This window comes from Myotis daubentonii, chromosome 15, assembly GCF_963259705.1.
Source record: "Myotis daubentonii chromosome 15, mMyoDau2.1, whole genome shotgun sequence".
Classification (NCBI taxonomy): domain Eukaryota; kingdom Metazoa; phylum Chordata; class Mammalia; order Chiroptera; family Vespertilionidae; genus Myotis; species Myotis daubentonii.
The window spans coordinates 26974914-26999337 of NC_081854.1; the positions used below are offsets into that span (position 1 = coordinate 26974914).

The 24424-nt window shown below is 46.5% G+C and overlaps 3 protein-coding genes across 4 annotated transcripts in view; 2 read left to right on the forward strand and 1 right to left on the reverse strand.

Annotated features, from left to right (window-relative positions):
• ZNF599 (zinc finger protein 599) overlaps positions 1-23850 on the forward strand; it is a 48845-nt gene extending 24995 nt beyond the window's left edge. The window contains 8 exon segments of the mRNA XM_059665434.1: positions 7680-7867; positions 8318-8391; positions 22943-23034; positions 23037-23139; positions 23141-23320; positions 23322-23651; positions 23653-23738; positions 23741-23850. Coding sequence (XP_059521417.1) covers positions 7680-7867; positions 8318-8391; positions 22943-23034; positions 23037-23139; positions 23141-23320; positions 23322-23651; positions 23653-23738; positions 23741-23850 — 1163 coding nt within the window.
• On the reverse strand, positions 1771-4167 carry LOC132217036 (major allergen I polypeptide chain 2-like). The gene is made up of 3 exons (XM_059666953.1): positions 4009-4167; positions 3318-3499; positions 1771-1962 (listed from the first exon to the last, which is right to left on the reverse strand). Exons 1-3 carry the CDS (start codon positions 4067-4069, stop codon positions 1882-1884), a joined length of 324 nt encoding a protein of 107 aa, XP_059522936.1. The 5' UTR covers positions 4070-4167; the 3' UTR covers positions 1771-1881.
• On the forward strand, positions 7390-8927 carry LOC132217035 (major allergen I polypeptide chain 1-like). 2 transcript variants are annotated; one of them, XM_059666952.1, is made up of 3 exons: positions 7390-7545; positions 7680-7867; positions 8778-8927. In XM_059666952.1, exons 1-3 carry the CDS (start codon positions 7485-7487, stop codon positions 8805-8807), a joined length of 279 nt encoding a protein of 92 aa, XP_059522935.1. In that variant the 5' UTR covers positions 7390-7484; the 3' UTR covers positions 8808-8927. The 2 variants fall into 2 exon arrangements, with proteins under 2 accessions (XP_059522935.1, XP_059522934.1); XM_059666951.1 differs by lacking the exon at positions 8778-8927 and adding an exon at positions 8392-8699.
• Positions 23851-24424: the final 574 nt, after the last annotated feature.

Here is a 24424-nt window from a genome sequence, read left to right on the forward strand (position 1 = left end):
TGGTTAAATCCTCTCATTCATCTTGCACCTCCACAGCCTGTTTCCTCCACGGCCGCTGGCTTCTGACAGGGCTGTGAGGTACCTTCTGCTTAGCGTACAGCTCTGGAGCCATAACTCAGTGTGAATCCCAACCCTGTAGGCTGGGAGCTGTGTTGCCCTGTGCAAGTTACAAGATCTGCCTCTACTTTAGTTTCCACATTGGTAAAATGGGCAATTTAGTGCTTACTTCACAGGGCTGTTATGAGAGTAAGTGGTGTGGGGATCCTACCCAGAGTACGCGGGATGTTAAAGGCCTATTTGCCATACGGGCAAAGGCAATGACAGCAGTTTTACTGTATGCACTGTGCAGTGTTCCTATGTATCATGTGACACTGATGTCACTATTTTAGCAAGAAACCTCTTTTGTCTGAGTTAGTATCAAATGTGCTCCTGAACAGCGGGTGGCTGGCTGCTTTGCAATAAAGCATGTCCCATCTACCTGTGGCTGCTCTCATCTCCCAGTTCCCAGCTTCCAAGGAGGTCCCATCCCTAGCAGAGGGGCTCGGACCCAACAAATGGCTTCCGGTATGACATAAATGAGAACAGAATCTGTTCTCCTTGAGTAGGTGTAGGTTGGCAGTTATGATCCCTGCTGATGTGGCTACTTATTATTGGTATCGTTACCACTGTCATGCCTGGATCCAAGACCCTTAGGAACAATTTTTGAAGCTTTGTGATTAAACAGCACAGATGCCAGAGACAATCAAACCTGAATTCCCAAATTAGATCAGGTGATACCATTTTTGTCCATTTAAGCAATTAGGTTATTTCTTTGATCTTCTTTGTTTTCATCTACAAATGATGCCTTTCAGGGAATCTGCATCATTTGGATGCCAGGAGGAACACATAGAATGAATCATTTTCTTCCATTTAACTTAGGACATAAAAAGACGAAGCTAGACAGCCCTAGTTGGTTTGGCTCAGTGGTTAGAATGCCAGCCTCTGGACTGAAGGGTCTCAGGTTCAATTCTGGTCAAGGGCATATGCTTGGGTGGCAGGCTCGATCCCCAGTAGGGGGTGTGCAGGAGGCAGCTGATCAATGATTCTCATTATTGATATTTCTCTCCCTCTCTCTGAAATCAATAAAAATATATTTAAAAAAAGACTAAGACGTACATGCGACATCAGCAAGACAGTGGAATAGAAGGGTCTAGTCCTCATTCTCACAGAAACTTCAATTTGACAGTGATCCACCTATACAAAATGCCTTCTCCAAAGCTCTGATATCCAGGTGAAAGATTCCATTACTCAGGTGGAGCATAGAAATGAGAAAAGATGATTGGAGGAGGATAGAGTCAACAGTTTCAGTTTACCTGCATCGCCTCTACCTCAAACCTATTTGATAAGCACTGAGAAATCTCCATTCAAGCTCTTTCATGGGGAAGAGTGAAATGAATGTTTGAATAAAAGCCAGAGTCAGAGAGATGCATCTGTAGCTGTTGACAACATTTTTGTCCTTCCAGGCTAGTCAAGTCTGGGATTACATTTGTTATTTAACTTCATCCTCATACACAATGCCCATTTATGGATGAGGGAATAGCTTGAGAAAGACAAAACAACTTGTCCAAGGTCCTAGAGCTTGTCAGCGACAGGGCCTAAGCTCATCCTGGTTCTGCCTGACTCCAGTCTGCGTGCTTTCACCATACGTTACGCCTCACCACCTCCCAGCATCCCCTGCCAGGCCTCACGTACTCCCCGCACAGCGCACAGCGCAGAGGCAGCACACAGATCTGAGCTGCAGTTACTTTATTAGAGTCAGCCTGATGAAGACAGCGTGGGGACAGGTGTCTGGATTCCAGCTTCAGGTGAGAATGGCAGGAAGACGGAGCTCAGAGAAACAGTTCAGTTTAGAAGTTCAGTGACATCCTTCTTTATCTTGTCCACTGTGTATTGGATGCATTCCTTGCTGGTGGTGATAGTGCCCTAAAGCGAGGGCGATAACAAGAGAAGAGGACTTGAGCCCCCGGCAGGGCTATCCTATCTCCCCAGGTCACCCCACTCCTCATCCTCGGTGATTCAGCTCCATCCCCAGCAAGAACCACAGGCCACCACCGGAGAGGGGCTGTGATCAGTCAGGCCAGGATGAGGATGGCCCCTAATTGCCCACGCACAGGTATTCTGTGATCTCTCCTGTACCTAAGACTCGTCTGTTAGGTGCATCGGATGAATGTTTATGCATGTGTTGTAAGCAATCTCATGTGCCGTGTGTGCCTACATTAATGCAAGAAGTTCTTGAAAAACCTTATTTTGCAGAGTCAACACTTTGGGGGAAATAGAGTAAGAGACAGATTGTTCAAAATCTATGTAACTGTAAAAAGAGCAGTAACAAAGACAGTTCATCAGGAGATAAATCTGTGAGCAGCTACACATAAGTAGAAGTTGCCTCAGGGGCCTTGGGCACTAACATGACATAGTGGAAATTCTGGCTGTGGACACTGCGACAATGCAGGTGGAAGTGGGGCTCGGAGCCGGAAGAAGAGCCATCAAGGTGGGCATAAGAGGAAGTGAAACAGACCGAAAGCCAGAAGCCTTGCAAAGCCAGAGAGTCCCTTCTGGGAAGAGTCTAAAAGTGGTGCTCGTTTTTTGTTTTTGTTCTCTTGTTAATCCTCACCCAAGGATATTTTTTCCATTGATTTTTTAGAGAGAATGGACGATGGCAAGGTGTGGGGGGAGGATGAGAGAGAGAGAGAGAGAGAGAGAGAGGCATTGATATGTCACATCGAGATTGATTGCCTCCCACACGCCCCTGACTGATGCTGGGGATTAAACCTATAACCCAGGTACGTGCTGTTGGCTGGGAATTGGACCCACAACTCTCCATGCATAGGCTGGCACTCTAACCACTGAGCACACTGGCCAGGGCAGTGCTCGTTTTTAAATTTTCTAAAATAGAGCAGCAGGACTCCTACTTGTACAGGAGCTGAAGTCTCTCCTGCCAAAGGTTAAAATTCTCCTGCAATGTTAGCTCCCTTAATCTGGGGAAAAATCACATGAGCCAACACACTTTCTATGTTACACTGGCATCAGTCCCCTATTTTCCAGTGTGAGCTAATCGGCACAATAGGGACATGCATGATAGAAGAACAGGTTGGATGTGCATGTAGCATGTGGTTGTATGTTATACATGCTGTAGAGTGGAGCTAAGATTTATGAGCCTGACTGTTATAGCTCTTATCTGTCATGTACCCCACGCTGTCATGGTCTATTTGTATGTGGCATTTTGCAATATGCTGCACGTATGTCGCCAGAGCGAGGGTTGGGGGAGGAAAGTAAATTACCATAACGATCAGATCCAAGATCTTGGATTTGATTCCCGCCTCATTGTAGCAATCCTGGATTTTTTCTAAGGCTACTTTTTCTGGTTGGGTAGCGTGGACCAGATCGAGGCTGGCATCCAACAGTGATTTGCTTCCAATAGCCAACGTACCAAAGACTCCATAAAAAATAGGGCAAGATTCCGCTGAAGGCAAGAGACAAAAACAACCCATCAGAGGAATCGCTAGGGTAAGAGGTTCCTGTTTCCCCACCACTTGGAAGTAATCACATAGCCAGTGTGTCCTGACTCACCTTCCACAGACACCTGCCCTCTCCCAGGACCGCTTACACCCCAGACAGAGCAAACATTCTCTAAGAGGCACTCCCAGCTGAAAGGAGCAGTAAGAGAGGCTAGGACTAGAGCCCCTCTGCCCCTGACCATGGCCCCAGACATCCCAGCCCTTCAAATAAGCACCACTACCCCAACCAACTCCCCCTATGTGTGCATAACTGATGACCCCTCCATATTCAAACCTCTCCCTCCATTGAAAGACTGAAAACCTCGGGGGCTTTCTGCAGGACTCATGGGCAGTGATCTCCCAGCTGACCCCTAAATTTCTTGCTAGAAGCTGCGCAGAGATCATGGGGGGAGGGAGTGAGACAGAGTAGGGCAAAGGTCAAGAAGGCCATTTCTTCCCTCCTTCCTATTCTTACCCATCTGGGTGCCCAGCTCTCTGGTCACCAGCAAGGCCAGCACAAGCAGTGTCCCCTTCATCGTGTCAGCTGCCGGAATGCTCTGCCCAGGGCAGGGTTTCTGCTACTTTATAAACAAGTTCCTTAAGCCCATCCCACACCCCAGGAGCTCCAACAGCCTGTGGGCAGGAGCTGGCTCACGTGGCCCCTCCGCCATCGGGGTGTTAAATGTGGGAAGCAAACTGAGAGCAAACCTGGAGAAGATGGGGTTTTACCTTTGCCAAAAACCAACTGGAGCTGACATTTCCAAATCACCTCACTCTGAGCCAACTGCTCTGTTGTCCAGCACCAACTGTCACATCTCCTGGTCATCCTCCCCCACACTATCCTGGCTCCAAATGCTATACTCTCCCAAAATGTAGAGACAGAAATCACAGGAGGGATCGAGGCGGGTCTGTGCCACTATAGCTAAACAAGGAATCACCCGGAAAACGGACGGGCAGGTTTAATTTCTTGAGGTGAGTATGGGGAGCTGGGCCTGACTGGAGCCCCTTAAACATCGTAGCTGCTGCAGTCGCTGGATGGGGCCCCAAGAAGGGATGGCCACCGTCCTTGAGCTCTGAGTCACTCACTATCAGGGAAGTTGCAGGACTTGTGGCCACATAGGTTTTCTCAGGGCTGGTAATGCTCCATTTTTAGATCCCACCACCAGTTTCCCTCTCACCCTTAAGGGGGCAGATTCCTTGGCACCTCCTTGACTCCCAGTGGCCCCAGCCTTGTTGCTGCACCTCGCTGTCTCTTCCTCCAGCAGTAAACCTGCCCTAAGAGGGGCTGACTGCACAGCACATCCAGAAACGTGAGTGCGCAGGTGTGGGTTGTGCAGTTTGTCTCTGTCAGACAGAGACAGAGGTGTCCACAGCCCTACAGGCCACTGTGGGCTAGACCTCCAGGCAACCAGAAGTGGCACTCAATCTGCTCAAACTCTCAAGGTTAAACTGAGCCTTCTACTTTAGGAAAATCGTTTGTTGGCATTAACAAGTTGAGACAGTTCATGAAAACTCAGCAGGAAGAAACCTGAGAAAGCTCCCAATGGCCAAATCTGGAACAGTTTGAACAAAAAAATAACAGTATTAAATTATAGTCCAAAGTATGAAGTAATAGATGCGAGTCCTCCCTGATGTAAAGAATTGAATAAATAAAGCAATGGGGGAGAAGAGAAATGCTCCTTACAGAAGACTCCAAGCAATCCACAGACCCACGCCCAGGAGGTGGCACACACCACCCTCACCCCCTTAAGAGGGGCCAGACTGAGTAACTCATTCCCATAGAAAAGAGTAGGGAAAGGGGAAAACAGTGCAGAAACCTGGCAAAAATGACATTATCAAGTGACCAAGGCTAAAATAACCAGTGATAGGACATTGATACTACAGATGCCCGATGTGGCAAGAACGGCGCGCCACCTCTGTGCCGGCTTCCCAAGAACCCAAAGTCCAAACCCCGGTCTATGTTATGAGGAGAGCAGCAGACAAACTCCGCTCCGGGGCCACTCCACACCACCTGGCCAGTGCGCCTCATGGCAGCAAGGCCACGACAGGAAACAAGTGTCCCCCACCATCTGGAGATGTCTCAGAGGGCCTTGCGGCACCCTCCCCCCCCCCCCGGGGGCCGGGCGACATCAGCTCGCAGAGCTGTGGGGAGGACTGCAGGAACTCCCTGTGCAGGACCGGACATGTGGCTCTCGCCCAGGTGTCCCACCACGCGGAAACTGCTCTGGGTAGAGAAAGAGCCACCCGTGCAGCCGAGGGCATGCCGTGTTTACTTTCTCAGCTAACAGGTGCCCAGGAGCCTCCGAGGGACATCAGTGACCTGAGCCCTCATGGGGTGATCTTCAGAGGGACAGGCCCTGGGCATCGGTAGCCATGGCAAGGAAAGCCTCTGTGGGGGCCAATCCTCAGCTGGAGCTCAGTACTTGGTGCCTCTTTGCCAAGAGCAGTTACCGGATGTGAATCCTGTTTGGCATAGGGTTCTGACTGGGGTCAGAAAACATGTCCTGTCTTCAACTCTGGGCTTCAGCAAACCTTATTCCAGCAAAAAGCTCCTTAATTCTGACTTATCAAAACATTTCAAACCTTTATCTTATTTAATTAATCCCAGGCAATGTTCATAAGCACATATATAGCAAATATAAGTGAAGTGTTCCTATTGATATAGATTCCAGAGACATGAGATATTCCTTCCATTCATCTAATAAACATTGGTGAAGCACCTACTGTGTGTCAGCCCAGGTCCCAGTCTTACAGATGTGGCAGCACACGAAGCAACGCCCTCACATTCTTGGTGCTCATCAGACATCTAAGGGGGAGTGGAGGATAAGCCACAATGACAAGAAGTGCTATGGAGGAAGATAAGTCGGGGAGAACAGAGTGCTATGGTAGAGGGTCCCCTTTTATAGAAGGGGCCAAGAGTGTGGGGGAGTCTCTCTGATAAGGTGACAGTTGCAGCGACCTGAGGAATTGGGCCATGAATCGTGCTGCACTTGGAGAAAGAGCTTTGCAGGCAGCGAGGGCGGCCCCTGCAAAGGGCCTCTGCAGGACGCTTGATAAGGCCCAGAAGCAGGATGGGGGCGGTGAGGGAGGAGAGAAGCACAGAGGTACGTTTAGAGAGGCAGCAGGGCAGGGAGGAGGGGGCACGTGTACAAATTGCACAGGGGTTGTGGGCCACAGCGGGCGTGGCTTTTCCTTGGGTTGTAGCTCTAGACTAGAGAAATGATATGTGAGCGATACAGAGAAACTCAAAAGAAGCAGCTTGGGGGGGAAATGAAATTTCTGTCAGATTGAGGTGCTACCAAAGTAAGCAGGTGGCAGACTTGGTCTACAGACAACTAGGACTTCTGGGCCAGCATGTAGGGGAGGATTCAGGGCTCAGAAACAGATTCAGGGGACTGGCCCAAGGGGGGCCACTGAGCATGTCAAGGACATTGTGACGAGAGCAGGGGAGGCAGCAGTCACCAGAGAGCCTGACGGGGGCCTGTGCCCTGGCCTTCCCTTGGCCGGTACTAGCTGTGAAGCCGGCTAAGCACTGAGCTTCCTGAGAAATCCTTAGTGAGGACCAGGCTGCCGTCAGTGACAGGCTGACACTGGGCATCCCTCGGGAGGCCTGATTTGGGGACCTTTTTGCCCCTTTTCCTAGTCAACCTAAGAAATTTCAGTTCTTAAGTTTTTAGTGTCAGCTGACCTCAGACAGCCCTGGAGGGGGGGAAGGGAGGCTGAGCCAGTGCCCTTTGTTGACTCGGTGACTTAGGATTTCGCCAAAGTATACACTTCCCACCTCCACAGCCCCAGGGAATTCCAAGCTATGGCCTGGGAATGGCGTTGGCAGAACCTCCTGGAAAAGGAGGCATCAGATGCAGGCCCCTTCCGTCCCCGCCCCGCTTTGTGGGGCCAAAAGCAAGTATAAAAGGGCTCCAGGGTAGGTAGGGAGCACCTGCCAACTGCACCATGATGGGGGCCGGTGCCCTCGCGCTGCTCTGGGCTGCCTCGCTCCTGATCTCCAGCGGAAGTGTGTTCCTGGGGACATGGATTCTCCGGGGTTTTAAGGCCTCCCGGGCAGTCCTAAGCATGTCGGGGGGGTAAGGGAAGAGTGTGTTTTCATGAGTGTCTTTCAGGAGAGTGTCAGCTTGCTTTATGTTTCAGATTGTGACATTTGCCCAGCCGTGAAAAAAGACGTTACCATATTTCTGACGGGAACCCCAGAAGAATATGTTGCACAAGTGGAAAAATACCAAAACAACTCTTTAATATTGGCCAATGCCAGGAAACTGAAGGACTGCATTGATCAGAAATTGACAGAAGAGGATAAGGAGCATGCCGTCACTGTGCTGGTGGGTCTGGCTGTGTGTGTGTGTGTGTGTGTGTGTGTGTGTGTGTGTGTGTGTGTGTGTGAGGCCTGTCTGGGGTCTGCTCAGATCTCTCCTCTCCATATAGCCCTTCCCTGAGAATCAAGGAGGAAAAAGAGCTCCCTGAATGAGGAGGTGGAGAGGATGGGCGGGCACCAAAGGTGTGGGGAAGGGCCAGCTGGGAAGGCTCAGTCTCGCCCTTGAGCCCTTGGGCTGGCCCTGACTGCTCGCATCTGCCGGGCCACAGCCTAACACCCTCCAGGGCCTCCTGACTGCGTGACACCCCCTGGCCTCAGTGTCAGGCCCTGACTCAGCCTCTCCAGCTCACCAGCCTGGATCTTCAAACCATTAGCACTGAGTCCTTTACCTTAACTCCTCAAGTCCCCGACTCCATTCCCACTAAAGCCCTCATTTGCCTTGTTCTCTGGCCCCCAGAGGGCCATTCTGCACCTCAAATGCCAGGAGAGGAGGCACCTTCCAAAAGCCCCCTTCCAACCTCCCAACTTCAGGTTACCCCAAGTGATGATGGAAACGCCGCTCCTTTAGCTGCAAGTGTCCACAGGACAGGAGGACAAAGGAGACTGGGCTCCTCATTCCTGGAGACTCCCAGGTGCACTTGGACCCACCAGGTCCTCCTCAGCAGCCTCTTCCTGCTCTACCCAAGACTGCCCTCCATCTCACCACGGTGACCCTTCCTCCTCTCTCTGTTCCATCGGCGGAAGCTTCTAGGCACATCCTGGGATTCTCTTGTGGGGCAGGAGATAGAGAGGAACCCGCTTTTACTTGCTCAGATCCAGGGGTCACCCTTCAAACAGGCCTGCAGGCCCTGCAAGCCCATGCAGCTTGGTGTCTTCTACCCCTGAGGTCACCAGGTTCCCTGACTTTCTCTTTGCAGAATAAAATATTCTCAAGCCCTTTATGTTAATGGAGCCATCCTTGCCAGGAGCCCCAAGGAAGCTGCTTGCCCGATCATTAAGGAGTCTCTGCAACCGCCACGTCCAGTGTCTGACTAAAGGATTCCAGCAATAAAAGCTTTGCAATTCAAGCGAGAGTGCTTGCTCCTTGGAGACTGGGCTTTGGGGAGCGGGCAGCACAGTGGGGACCACTCGTGTGACTTACAACTGCAGCTGGATTTGAGTGCTGTCAGACGTCAGCACTGAATTCAATGTATGGGGAGAGGGGGGTGATAACTAGAACAGCTTCTCACGTCTGTGGACCAGGATCCACTATCTGTCATGCACTATCTACCAGATTTTAGCCTCCCAGCAGCCTTCAGAGATGGGAGTATCATCATAGTCTTACAAGTGAGGAAGCTGGGGCCCAAAGATGTAACATGTCTGCCAAAGACCACAGCGCTCCTGGGCAGCAGAATGTGCTGCACCCACTCCCGCCCGTCCTCTGCGGGGGAGACAGGCTCGGGGAGCTCACCTCGTGGCTGTACACATATCGCAGTCCCTCACTGGGCCTCTGGTTCCAACCTATAAAATGGAAATATTGTACCTCCCCTCTCCGGGGCCTCTTCGGTGGGTGAGAAGCAGCCCCTATGAGGAGAGAAAGAGCAAAGGGTCAAGGTACCAGTGCTGAACCTGGTCACTTCTTGTGCCTCAGTTTACCCGCATGCCAGCCCCCCAATTGCAGATTCTGCTGCCTCCAAGTCAATACCCTACAGGCTGGGTCTAATGCTCAGAGTGGGGTCCAGGGTCCTGGAACTTCAGACGCCTCCTGCGGCTCTGCTCCATGACCATGACCCGAGGCCTCTCAGGCCCATGCCACCCTGTCGTGTTGGCCTGACCTGCACCACCTCTCTTACTGCTCCATCCGACTGAGAGCTCACACCACAGGGCTCTCCCAGGAGGAGTCGCTAAGAGCCTCATGGTGGAGAGGCTCAGAAGAGGCCCCCAGAGGTGATCCAGAGCAGCCGTTTCCCTCCTTGTGCTCTGAGGGCTGCAGGAGTAAGACCTGGCTCTTGGTCTGTGCCCACCGCTCTGGGTCAGGGGGTGGGACTTCTTCAGAAAGGGATAACTGCCTCTGAGAGCTGAGGAGATGGGGGGCATGTGCAGGTTATGGGGCAGAGACCCTTCTCATCACCCTCCCATGTGACCCGGGACATGTATCCCACCACTCTCCCATTCTACAGATTTAAAGTTCCAGGCCTTCTAAAAGAGCGGCACCCACATGAGTTGGGTGGGTCTTACAATGTCTTAGAGAAAGACGCCCTCTTGCCTGTGGAGAGTATATGGGTGTCATGGGAACCCGTCCAAAGAGGAGGAGGCGATGAGTGATGGGCAATTTATCCTCACTGGGACACAATCAGTTTCTTGGCCATTACTTAACTCCCACAGAACTCCCTAGGGAATGCTGTGTACAGAGACATCTCAATATTGTCCATGTGCTCCCTCCCCTCCCGCTGCCTTCCTCCGACCTGTAGAATCTCTATCTAATCTGGAGGTGGGGGTGAGGGAGAGATTAGCATCAGATGCCTTTCCAAACCTTTTACTGTCTGGCATCCAAACCTTAGATGCTTAAATGGTAAATGTCAAAAACTGTGGTGTTTTTTTTTTTTTATCTCTGATTCTAACATGAATTTGCCTCTGAGATCATAGAAGTCCTGCCCATCTCCTCCTAGGCCCAGCTCCACCTGACTTCACCTGAAGCTGTGGTAGACAAGCCTATACTTGCAGACATCTGCCTCCTCAAACACGTGCATTTCTCTTTACTGCTTGGTGGCTTTCTCCAGTCCCTGGGAGCTTGTTGAATGTTGTTAAGCTCACTCTGAAGTCTGGGGGAGTTACTGTCACAGGGCGACCCTCTAACATTACCCCAGCCTCCCTGACTTCTGCTGGGTCAGCTCCGAGGTGAGTTCCACAGTGTCTCTGAGAAGGTGCCTAGTGAGCTTGAGCCCCAGTTGCCCACCCCCGTGGCCTTTTCTCACTTTCCTATTTCACTTCCTCTTGAGCACCCTGAGATCACTTCCCAGATAAACTGCCTGCCCCCAAGTCCTTCTGTCTGTGTGTCCTCTGGTCAAAACCCAAACTAACATAGTAACCTGTATCCATCTGCCTGATCAGGAAGGAAAGGCAGGCTAGTAAAAGAGGCTCAGTGAAGGCAGCATGAGGAAGGGGTGGGATACACCAGTTGACTCTTCAGAAGTATCATCCATCCTTCACAGACAGTAGGAACCCCAGTGGAGTAGGGTGGCACTCTCTTGCCATTTATTTCTCTAGGGACCTTGCACTGCTGAATTCTCAAACTGCCCTGACAAGATGCTTTTGTGGTGTACCCCAACTCCAGCACATGGAAATCAATGGGGGATTTCAGACACAAGTATACACTGCTGAATTTGATTGAGATCAGGGAGTCAGGAAGCGATAGAGAGATGAAAGGAAATTCTGGGTGCTAGTATAGAGGCATTGGAACTGAGACAAGCTCCCAACTTCATTAAAAAAAAAAAAAATGTGAGTCCGGTCCCCGGGGGCTCTGCCTCTCAGAGTCCCAGCAACCGCTGCAAACCTTGGAGAGAAAGCTGCCTTCGAGTTCCGACCGAAGCCAGACAGTCCCGCTTCTCCCGTTTGAGTCTGGGCCCCTAGAGACTCGCCTGGATCTGGAGCTCAGGGTCTGAGACGCCCTCCCGATTGAAAACAACAACCAGCCCGCTCCACATGCACTCTGCACCTTACTATTTCACTTCAGCACTGCACTTCCTCTGAGTCTCGGTATGCTATTCTCTTTCCTCCTAGTTGTAGAACTTCCACTCAGCCAGCCTTCCTGTGGTTCTGGATGATGTCCGTTCCGTCTTTTAGTTGTATCTTTGAAGTGGCTGTTCGAGGCAGCAAACTCGCATTAACCTATGCCGCCATCTTGGTTTCCTGTTTGTTTATTTTATTCTTTAGATTCCACATATAAGTGAAATCATATGGTATTTGTTTTTCTCTGTCTTATTTTACTTAGCATAATAACCTCTCCATCCATGTTGTTGCAAATGGTAAGATTTCATTCTTTTTTATGGCTGAGTAATATTCCATATATATATTAGAGGACTGATGCACAAAATTCATGCAAGAGTAGGCCATCCTTCCCCTGGCACCCGGGACCAGGGCTTCCTTCACAGCCCCAGCTTCGTCCAGAAGGTCATGTGGAAGGATGTCTGGTCTAATTAGCATATTATGCTTTTCTTATTTTATATATATATATATATATATATATATATATATATATATATATATATATATATTATATATTTTATCCACTTGTCTATTGATGGGCATTTGGGTTACCTCCATATCTTGACTATTGTAAGTAATGCTGCAATGAACATGGGACATATTTGTGAATTAATGTTTTTTTATTTCTTTGGATATATACCCAGTAGTGGAATTTCTGGGTCATAATGTAGTTCTATTTTTAATTTAAAAAATATTTTTTTTATTAATTTCAGATAGGAAGGGAGAGGGAGATAGAAACATCAACGATGAGAGAGAATTATTAATCTGGTTCCTCTTGCATGCCTCCTACTGAGAACTGAGCCTGCAACCCAGGGAATGTTCCCTGACCAGGAATTGAACCCTGATTCCCTGGTTCATAGGTCGACACTCAACCACTGAACCACACCGGCTGGTCCTATTTTCAACTTTTTGAGGAAACCGCCATACTGTTTTCCATAGTGATTGCACCAATCTGCAACAGTGCACAAGGGTTCCCTTCTCTCCGCATCCTCGCCAGCACTTGTTTGTTGATATAGTGATGGTAGCCATTCTGACAGGTGTGAGGTGACACCTCATTGTGGTTTTAAGTTGCATTTCTCTGATGATTAGTGATGTTGAGCATCTTTTCATATGTCTCTTGGCCATCTGTATGTTCTCTTTAGAGAAATGTCTCCTCAGGGCCCCTGTCCATTTGTTAATTAGATTGTTTGGGGGTTTTGATGTTAAGTTGTATGAGTTCTTCATAAATTTTGGATATTAACCCCTTACTGAAGTATCATTGGCGAATATCCTCTCCCATTCAGTAGGTTGTATTTTCATTTTGTTGATGATTTTATTTCTTGTGCAAAAACTTTTTAGTTTGAAAAAAAATGAGATACCAATTACCAATCAGAAATAAAATGATGTCTATTATTCTACAATAAAAATAATAATAACTAGATGCTATGAACAAATGCCAATACATTTGATGGCTTAGATGAAATGGACAACTTGCTTAAAGATGCGAATTACAAAACTGATTCAAGGCAAAAGAGAATATCTGAATAGTCCTATATCTGTTAAGAAAATTAAGCTTCTAGTTAAAACTTCACATATAGAAAGTTCCAGCCTTATAGAGCTTTATTGGTGAATTATATCAAACACTCAAAAAAGAAATAATAGCAACCTTATATTAATGCTTTAAGAAAATGGAGAACAAAGAAATTTCCCAACTGATCTCTTGAAGCCAGTATCATCCTCATAATAAATCTAGGCAAAATTATTACAAGAAAACTATAGACCAATACTCTTCATAAACATATTCACAAAAATTCTTAACAAAATATTAGCAAATCAAACCCATCAACACATAAAAAGGGTGATACATTATGACAAGATGCTGTTTATCCTGGGAATGCAAGGTTGGTTTAACATACAAAATCAATCAACATAATCTACTACATTAAGAACAATAGAGCCTGCTGGCGTGGCTCAGTGGTTGAGCATCAACCCATGAACCAGAAGTTCACGGCTCAATTCCAGGCCAACGCACATACTCAGGTTATGGGCTCAATTCCCAGTGTGGGGCATGCAGGAGGCAGCCCATCAATGACTCTTGCTCATCATTGATGTTTCTCTCTCTCCCTCTCCCTTCCTCTCTGAAATAAATAAAAAATTTATTTAAAAAAATGTCTCTAACTTCTGCCACCATTTCCTCTCCTCCCAAATGGCTTTTGCTACTATCACTCTACCAACAGCTCCCTTTGTTCTCACTAGATCAATGAAGAACTTTCAGTCCTCTTTTCAACCTCCGGTCTACTTGTCTCCTCTCTTCTTATTGAAGTCCTCCCCCTTGTCTCCCACAACCTCACCTGGATTTCCACCTATCTCTGTAGCTGTTCCTCCTTACTCTCATTCATAGGCTAATGCCACAGCCTGGATGGCCATGCAATTTACACCGCCATAGAAAGACACCCTTGTCACAGTGGGCATCTCTCTTACCAGGCACAGTGGAACTTTGTAATGGGCCCCAATCACATTGAGATCCTCTGAATACAAGGATTATAGAGAACATAGAGTTTCCATGGACTAGAAGAAACTTTCCAATGTTTTCCCCAAAGCAGAATGTCTTCCTTACTGACAGGCTCCTCTCATTACCCCTTCTGTTTGGCAGACACTTGTTTCCTCCCTGACTTTGGCAAAGAAAAAGAACAGGTTTATCCTAATGAGCTGTGTCCTAAGTCCACGGTATCTCTGCTTACTGCAGTTGCTCTTTTGTTGAACAGTGTGCGTGGCTAGGTTACACATTCAAAGGGTTGTCTCTGGATAACATTTTATTTAAATGAGAAAATCTAAGCACCATGTCCTCAGCTTGAAGTGGAAAAGGTTTCCTCTTTCAGTCAATGACGATGTCGGCAACTAATAATTCCTAATCACCGTCGGCAAACAGGAGACGTGCTGAGACCTGGGGCTTCGTCCTTGAGGGATGCTGTCTTTAATAGATGAGCTGATGGAAAATGAGCTGAGGTGTCTTAAAAGCAAGTCTATGTATTACTCTGTCACAGGAATGTTTCTTTGCTTTTTTGAAAAAGGTATCAAACTATTATAGTGTACATATTGTATAGTATAAGTAGGTTCCCTCTCTGTATCTTGGGAAAGCTGTAAATTGTGCTAATCCGTTTCTTTACTGCTGTCCAGAAAGACTTATTTCTGTTAATGGCATGATAAATAAGGAGACTTGCTAGTGAAACTGCTTTGAAAATGGGTCTTGAAAATGAAAGCTATAATATTTGTCAGATTTCCACATTCCCTCTTAGCAACAAAGATGGTAACCATAACATATTTGCTAAATTCCATCACTTACAGTGGTCCTCAACCTTCCTAATGCCGCAACCCTTTAATACAGTTCCTCATGTTGTGGTGACCCCCCCCCAACCATAAATTATTTTTGTTGCTACCTCATAACTGTAATTTTGCTACTGTTATGAATCGTAATGTAAATATCTGATATGCTATATGTGTTTTCCTATGGTCGCGACCCACAGGTTGAGAACCACTTAATACATCTCAGAAAATTTAATACATTCATGCTGCTTGAGATAGGGGATGCTAAGGAAGGCACACACATAAATCAAGGGTAAAAACATTAAACCAAATCCAAAGATAGATACTATGCCTGGAAATTCAGACCTGATTTCAGGGTTCATATTCTGTTAGATTTGAGTGCCATCACTTACATGCCTAAAGGATCTGCTCGGCCTCCTTTGTGGCCCCCAGGCGAATTCCTAATGAGAGCGTGATCTTACCACTCCCGCCAGCCGCCAGCGGCCTGCCCTGGACCTCCAAGTCAAATGACCCCGCAGCATCCTCTTCACAAAGAAACTCACTGGCCTCCTGCGCAGCACAGAACAGGCCTCAGTTGCTCTCCTGTTATTTATTGAAAACCCTTTCTAGAGGAAAATAACTCAAGAGGTGCTAAACTCAGTCATGATCAGAGAAATGCACTTGAAAAAAATAATGTAACAATAGCTTGGCAAATGTTTACAGTGCGATAATACCGAGTGTTGGTGATAGCATGAGGAAACAGGTACTTTCATACAATGCAGAGGGACAGGTGATTCGGTACAATCCCTTTGTAAGGGGAATTTGGCAGGATCTTAAAAACACATATATGCATATACATACACAGATGTCATATCGTATGCATATACATCTATGTACACAACATACATGTATGTTACTTTTTCAAATCTACCTAGAAAAACTATTTTACATGTGCACATGGGAACAGGTAAAGAACGCTCACCCTAGGATCATTTTTAATAGTGAAAACAATAAGGAAAAGGTTAAATAAAGTAACTTATGGTAGACCCATACCACGAAACTGATACAGAATTAAAATGAACGACGTATTTGCACACCTATGAACATGGGAAGATGTCTAAAGTATATCGCATAGTGAAATGGTAACGCTGTTGACATCTAAGAATAGAAGAGGGGACAGATTAGGGGGTAGTTGAAGCCTTATTTGTGATTATTTAATTTTTATTTACCCTCTGGCTTAGATTTCTGGCTTAAAACCTCAGTTATGCCACTCACTTCCTGGGTGAGTCCTGTGCCTCATCTACAAAGTCGATGGCACAGCCAAAAGGGACAAATAGCAGTGCCTGGCCCTTGGTAGGTGCTCACCGAGTACTAGAAGCCTTTCCCTTGTCACCTTTCCAACAACATCTTACAAATGAAATCAACATTTTCATAACCTCAAGGATGGAGAAAGAACTTTCTTTGTGGTGGCTTTTCTCATGCTCCTATTTACTGCCCTTTCAGTTTGTGTCCACAAGCTCTTCTTACTCCCATTCTTCTCAGTCCCTTTTGCGTTATCTTTTGTGCATCTGCTGTAAGAATTCTGCTCTGATAGCATTGTGGGAAAGCATAAGGCATCCAGTGACAATGTTTTGCTAGGTCTCCACATAACCAAATGAGATTATATCTGAAATTCCCTAGAAAGTAGACAAAGAGATATCAAAGGCTGTTAGATTTTGCTTAACAGAAATACAGGGAGATGGAAATTATACAAAATGAGCCCCATTACTTCAAAGAAGAAGAAAGTAACTCATTTCATGTATGCAATAATTCAGCAGTTCTAAAAAATCAGAACAGCAGAGAGAAAGAAGGAGTTTGTGGAACTACCCCATCTCACTTTATTTTGCAAAATGAGGAAACATATGCAAAAAGGTCCCAGGATTGTCCAGAGCTAGTCAATGAGCTAGTCAGCTGAAGACCAGAGTAAAACTCTGGAACTTTTTACTACATTCTTTCCTTTCCTCCCCAGTAGAGGTCAGTAAGATGTGCATTCAAGAGATACTGTAGCCCTGGCCTGATCTCAGTGGTTAGAGCATCAGCCCATGCACTGAAGGATTGCAGGCTCAATCCCCAACCCCCGTCAGGGTGAGTGCGGGAGGCAATCAATGGATGTGTCTCTCTCACATGAATGTTTCTCTCTCTCCCTCCTTCTCACTCTCTCTAAAAATCAATGCAAATATATCCTCAGGTAAGGATTAACACACACACAAAAATAGATACTGTAATTAGGGAATGTGCTGTCTCCAGTTAACAGGTTGATCCTGGATAATAAGCAATTCTCTTTGGTCATTTTAAGAGAAAAAGAACACAATTTTAAAATGACTCAAGATAGTCCAACCAGAGTGGCTCAATTGGTTGAGTGTCATCCTGTGCACCAAAAGGTTGCTGGTTCTATTCCCAGTCCGGGCACATACCTGGGCAGGTTCAGTCCCCGATCCAGGCACATACGGAAGACAACTGATCGATGTTTCTCTCTCACATTGATGTTTCTCCTTTCTTCTCACTAAGTATGTATGCAATAATTAGGGTGAGGATTAGATAGATAGATAGATAGATAGATAGATATGTATGTATAAAATGACCCAAGATAGCCCTAACCAGTTTGGCTCAGTGGATAGAGCGTCGGCCTGCGGACTGAAAGGTCCCAGGTTCAATTCCGGTCAAGGGCATGTACCTTGGTTGTGGGCACATCCCCAGTAGCGGGTGTGCAGGAGGCAGCTGATCGATGTTTCTCTTTCATTGATGTTTCTAACTCTCTATCCCTCTCCCTTCCTCTCTATAAAAAAAATCAATAAAAATATTTAAAAATAAATAAATAAATAAATAAAATAAAATGACCCAAGATAAAGCTGAATACATGTGTTAAGTTTGGAAGAACCTAAATAGGGTTTATTAAATTCCCCAAGAATCATTGCTGTAGACCAAGTTGCATATAATTACTCTTTATCAGTTTTTCTCCACACACGAAATACTTCATTATGGCTTTGGAGGGGTAAAATCTTGAGATTAATTATTCCTTTGATACCATTGTAATTAGCTAGTTATTAATGATAGAAATGGAGAAAAGGGGGGAGGGTAGACATTGTAGGCATGTCATTTGGGCAGCTTCACCAACAAGCTGTAACTTCACACTCCAGGGATTCAACAAAGGGAAGTTGGGGTGACTAGGGAAGGTTCTGTCCATTACATCTGGGGACAGAGATCATTGGCCAGAATGGATGTGGTCACTGCAAGGAAGTGAAGATCTGGGAATGCATAATTCCCTAAACAAAGAAGGGCTCTCCGGGCTCTCTTGTTGCTCACGTGGCTCTTGGCTCTTGGTTCTCATATGTTCGCCTGTGTGGCCCACAGTCATGCAGATCTCCACATGCAATGAACTAATGGACTGCAGTGGAGAACCACAAGCTAAGCTAGCCTAATGCTGGGATGGACCTGGCTCCAACATGGAAAGGAAACTCTGGATACAATCTGGGGCTCTACTGAAGCCCCAGCTACACTCTTTCTATGGCTTGACTAAGGGAAATGGAACTCTTGAAATCCAGGGGTGTAATTCCATGGAAATAAACCTTTCTACCACCCCTCATCCTCCCATGGGAGCCTCTGGAAATGCTTATTCTAGCGGTACTCCAAGAACCCCACTCCAATGAGCAACCGATGGAAGATGAGCCCCTCTCCTATCCTCTAACACTTTCACCCTTTACAAGAAACAAAGAGTATCCTTTCTCTTCTAACAAAACATAAAGCCTTTAACTTGAGGGTTATCCTTAGGCCCACAAGGATGGGTCTCCGAGATAAGAGGTCAGTGGGCCCATCTTCCAGGGATCCTTAGCAACAAAATCAAGATATGATGTCATTTTTACCTAGATGGTTTTGCTCTCCTGTTTCTTCCTTATATTTATTTTTTAAAATTTTATTTTACTGTTACCCACTATGTGGGAAAACATATTTGCCAATGTCATATCTGATAAGGGCCTAATCTCCAAAATTTATAGGGAACTCATACAACTTAACAAAAGGAAGATAAACAATCCAATCAAAAAATGGGCAAAGCATCTAAATAGACACCTTTCAAAAGAGGACATTCAGAAAGCCAAGAGACATATGAAAACATGCTCAAAGTCACTAATCATCCGAGAGATGCAAATCAAAACAACAATGAGGTACCATCTCACACCTGTCAGACTGGCTATCATCAACAAATCAACAAACGACAAGTGCTGGAGAAGATGTGGAGAAAAAGGAACACTTGTGCACTGCTGGTGGGAATGCAGACTGGTGCAGCCACTATGGAAGACAGTATGGAGTTTCCTTAAAAAACTGAAAATGGAACTCCCATTTGACCCTGTGATCCCACTTCTAAGAATATATCCCAAGAAACCAGAAACACCAATCAGAAAGGATATATGCACCCCTATGTTCATAGCAGCACAATTCACCATAGCTAAGATCTGGAAACAGCCTAAGTGCCCATCAGTAGATGAATGGATTAGAAAACTGTGGTACATCTACACGATGGAATACTATGCTGCTGTAAAAAGGAAGGAACTCTTACCATTTGCAACGTCATGGATGGAGCTGGAGAGCATTATGCTAAGTGAAATAAGCCAGTCAATAAAGGAAAAATACCACATGATCTCACTCATTCATGGACAATAGAGACCATTATAAACTTTTGAACAATAATAGATACAGAGGCAGAGCTGCCTCAAACAGATTGTCAAACTGCAGCGGGAAGGCCGGGGAGGGTTGGGGGGCAGGAGGTAGGGGGGTAAGAGATCAACTAAAGGACTTGTATGCATGCATATAAGCATAACCAATGGACATAAGACACTGGGGAATAGGGGAGGCTAGGGGACTGTCTAGGGCGGGGGGATAAAATGGACACATATGTAATACCCTTTGTAATACTTTAAGCAATAATAAAAAAAAAATAAATTTATTTTATTGTTAAAGTATTACAGATAGCACTACATATGTCTCCTTTTTTTTTTTCTCCCATTGACCTTCCCCTGGCCGCCCCTACCCTCTGGCACATGCCCTCACCCCACCCCACCCCCAGTCTCTCGTGTCCATTGTTTATGCTTATATGCATGCATACAAGTCCTTCGGTTGATCTCTTACCTCCCTCCCCACCCCTTCCTTATATTTAAGTGTTAACTCCCACTCATCCACTCCAACTGGGCCCCTGGCCCCTACCCTTGACCTGAAAATCCTCCACTTTTCTCACGCTGCCCTTCCCAGCTACCAGACCTCTCCCTGCTGATCTGCTGCCCAAACTGCTAAAGAGAATGATCTTGCAACCTCAACCAACAAACACCCTATTTTCTTTGCCCTGCAAAACAACTAAAAAATGTCAATTGTTCTTTCTCTTTTGGGCAAAAATATGAGGCCATTATTTCAAAAAGATTAAACAAAAGCAATTATAATAACAGGTTACTTAACAATCTGGCTAATTCTTTCCCTTTTACATGGCATTTGGAACATTGGTTGTGTGGATAAATCTGGCAATTGTCAATAAAGGCAATTTAAGTTTTTTGTTTAAAAACATGTTCTCGGAGAACCAAGATGGCGGCATAGGCTAACGCCGGAGTTTGCTGCCTTGAACAACTACTTCAAAAGGGAAACTAAAACACGGAAAGGACATCACCCAGAACCACAGGAACGCTGGCTGAGTGGAAGTCCTACAACTAGGAGGAAAGAGAAACGCATACGGACACTCAGAGGAGGCACAGTGCTGAAGTCAAATTCTGAGGTGAAGAGTGTGCCGAGCGGGCTGGCGGCAGAGGGCACGGTTGGCGTTTTCAATCGGGAGGGAGTCGCAGACTCTGAGCTCCAGATCCGGGCAAGTCTTTAGGGACCCAGACTCAAACAGGAGAAGCGGGACTGTCTGGCTTCGGTCAGAGCGAGTGCAGCTTTCTCTCCCAGCTTTGCAGCGGTTGCTGGGACTCAGAGAGGCAGAGCCCCTGAGGACAGGACTGAGAGCCGCCATAACTGCTCTCTCCGGCCCACCCTGTTGATCCTGTGCAACCCGCCCCGCCCAAGCCCTGCACAGAGGCATTTGCCGGATAGCCTCAGGCAAAGGCTAGATTAGCACCTCCCTAGAGGACAGAAGTTCTCTCACTGCTGACACAGCTGATTCTCATAGCCACTTGGCCTGGAGGTCAAACCCTCCCTGGTTTTTTGCTTCAACAATCAAGGCTTAACTACAAGACTGCGCACAAAGACCACTAGGGGGTGCACCAAGAAAGCATAACAAAATGCGGAGACAAAGAAACAGGACAAAATTGTCAATGGAAGATATAGAGTTCAGAACCACACTTTTAAGGTCTCTCAAGAAATGTTTAGAAGCCGCCGATAAACTGAATGAGATCTACAACAAAACTAATGAAACCCTCAATGTTATGTTGGGGAACCAACTAGAAATTAAGCATACACGGACTGAAACAACGAATATTATACAGACTCCCGACAGCAGACCAGAGGAGCGCAAGAATCAAGTCAATGATTTGAAATGCGAGGAAGCAAAAAACACCCAACCGGAAAAGCAAAATGAAAAAAGAATCCAAAAATGCGAGAATAGTGTAAGGAGCCTCTGGGACAGCTTCAAGCGTACCAACATCAGAATTATAGGGGTGCCAGAAGATGAGAGACAGCAAGATATTGAAAACCTATTTGAATAAATAATGACAGAAAACTTCCCCCACCTGGTGAAAGAAATGGACTTACAGGTCCAGGAAGCGCAGAGAACCCCAAACAAAAGGAATCCAAAGAGGACCACACCATGACACATCATAATTAAAATGCCAAGAGCAAAAGACAAAGAGAGAATCTTAAAAATAGCAAGAGAAAGAAAGTCAGTTACCTACAAGGGAATACCCATACGACTGTCAGCTGATTTCTCAACAGAAACTTTGCAGGCCAGAAGGGAGTGGCAAGAAATATTCAAAGTGATGAATGCCAAGAACCTACAACCAAGATTACTTTATCCAGCAAAGCTATCATTCAGAACTGAAGGTCAGATAAAGAGCTTCACAGATAAGGAAAAGCTAAAGGAGTTCATCACCACCAAACCAGGATTATATGAAATGCTGAAAGGTATCCTTTAAGAAGAGGAAGAAGAAGAAGAAGGTAAAGATACAAATTATGAACAACAAATACACATCTATCAACAGGTGAATCTAAAAATCAAGTGAATAAATAATCTGATGAACAGAATGAACTGGTGATTATAATAAAATCAGGGACATAGAAAGAGAATGGACTGACTATTCTTGGGGGGAAAGGGGGTATGGGAGATACGGGAAGAGACTGGACAAAAATCGTGCGCCTATGGATGAGGACAGTGGGTGGGGAGTGAGGGCTGAGGGTGGGGCGGGAACTGGGAGGAGGGGAGTTATGGGGGGGAAAAAAGAGGAACAAATGTAATAATCTGAACAATAAAGATTTAATAAAAAATAAATAAAAAATAAATAAAATAAAAAAAATAAATAAAAACATGTTCTCAAATCCAAAAGAATATACTTGAAACTAGATGTTACTTATCATTTGGACTAAAAACTTTATTGGTCTTGCTCTCTCAAAGACAGCTACTTCTGCCCTGGCTGGTTTGGCTCGGTAGATAGAGCGTTGGCCTGGGGACTGAAGGATCCCAAGTTTGATTCTGGTCAAGGTCACATGCCTGAGTTGTGGGCTCGATCCCGGGTGGGGAGGTGTGCAGGAGGCAGCTGATCAATGATTCTCTCTTATCAATGATATTTCTCTCTCTCCCTCTCCCTTCCTCTCTGAAATCAACAAAAATCATTTTTAAAAAATGATATATCAGCTGAAATTTTTTTTAAAAAGACAACTATTTTTTCTCCTACCTCTAGTTGCCTTGGATTTCACCCTCAAGATGTTCGCTACGTCCACATCTCATCAGCCTTTGCTGGGCTATAGTAGAGTATGTCAAAGCTGGCAAATTTCACCTTATTACCTATAGGCTGTACTCCTCAGTTGTGCTTTCCTGTCATAATGCAAGCCTTTGTCTCTATGGATCTAAAACTTCCCGGCTGGAGTTGAAAAGGCACATGAGAACCCATCCAAGGGGAAAGCCTTATGAGTGTTGTATTTGTCTGCGCGATTTACCCAAAGTAGTACCATGAAGACGCACACTTTACAGAAGCGCACAGAAAATGTGGCCACATCTCACCGTTCCCGCTGTGACAGTGCCAGAGCAGAGAACGTGATTGGGTGTCCACTTGCGAAAGCAGCGTTCCCACACTGAGCAAGGCGAGGAATGCCCATACTGCGAGCCTGTGTTTCACGAGCCCTCTGCCCTCACTCAGCATCACAAGTCACACAAGAATGAGAAGCGCTTTCCGTGTGATTCCGTCTGCAGACGGGAGAGGCACGCGATCCTGCAGCCCCCGCGACAAGACCTTCCGCCAGAAGCAACTCCTCGCCATGCACTTCAAACGCTACCACAACCCCAACTTTGTCCCTGCGGCCTCTGTCTGTTCTAAGTGTGGGAAACATACCCTGGCAAGGCATGCTGATAATTGTGCTGGTCCGGATGGTGTAGAAGGGAAAATGGAGGCGAAACAAAGACCCTCCCACAGCGAAAATGCTGAGCCAGACCTGGATGACACCGAGGATGAAGAGGAGTCTGCCGTGGGAATTGAACCTGAGCCTGTGACCCCAGCCCCACCACCTGCCGAGAAGCTGAGCGGACCTACCCCCCACCCCACCCCACCCCAAACAGACCCAGCCAGCTCTCATCCAGGCTGAGGATCAGAATACAGGTGCAATTGAGAACATTGTAGTTGAAGTAAAAAAGGGCCAGAGGCAGAGCCCGTGGAGGGGCAGGAAGAGGAGGCCCAGCCCGCTGCCACAGACGCCCCAGCGAGACCTCACCCCGAGGTGATCCTCAGCATGATGGACCGGTGATGGCAGGGCCTGTCTTCAGCAGGACTGCTCAGGGCTGTTTAAACGGCCCGCATCTTCATTTTTCTCCGCTTTTTCTTCTTTTGGCTTTGGGGAAAGCACCACTTTACACCGTTTTACCAAACATACCGAGAACTAAAAGTTCAAGGATGATGTTAGGAAAATGCGATTTAACTAGAACTTGCCGTCGGCAAATCATGAAATATTCTGAGTCCCTGCGGGTTCACCCGGAAGTGCTGAGGGCGGGGTTGATGCCTAACTGGTTTCTTAGATGGAAACAGACATTGGACCCTCCTCTGGCTGCGGTGAACCACTCCAGAGCAGCCACCCGCTTGCCCAGAGTTCTTTGGTCTTCTTCCCAGGAGAGTTTTTAATCGTAAATGCAGACTTGGGAAGGACTTAGACTTTTAAACTGGTTTTTGCTTTTGCTTTTTGCCTGACTCCCTTTGCACACCAGTAACATGGCATGCTGCCGTCGGTGTTTGTCCTGGAGGCTTTGCCTCTTTCGTGGCAAAGTTTCTGGTATGGTCAAGCTTGTAAATAACTATTTTTACATTTTAACCTTTTCCATTAATTA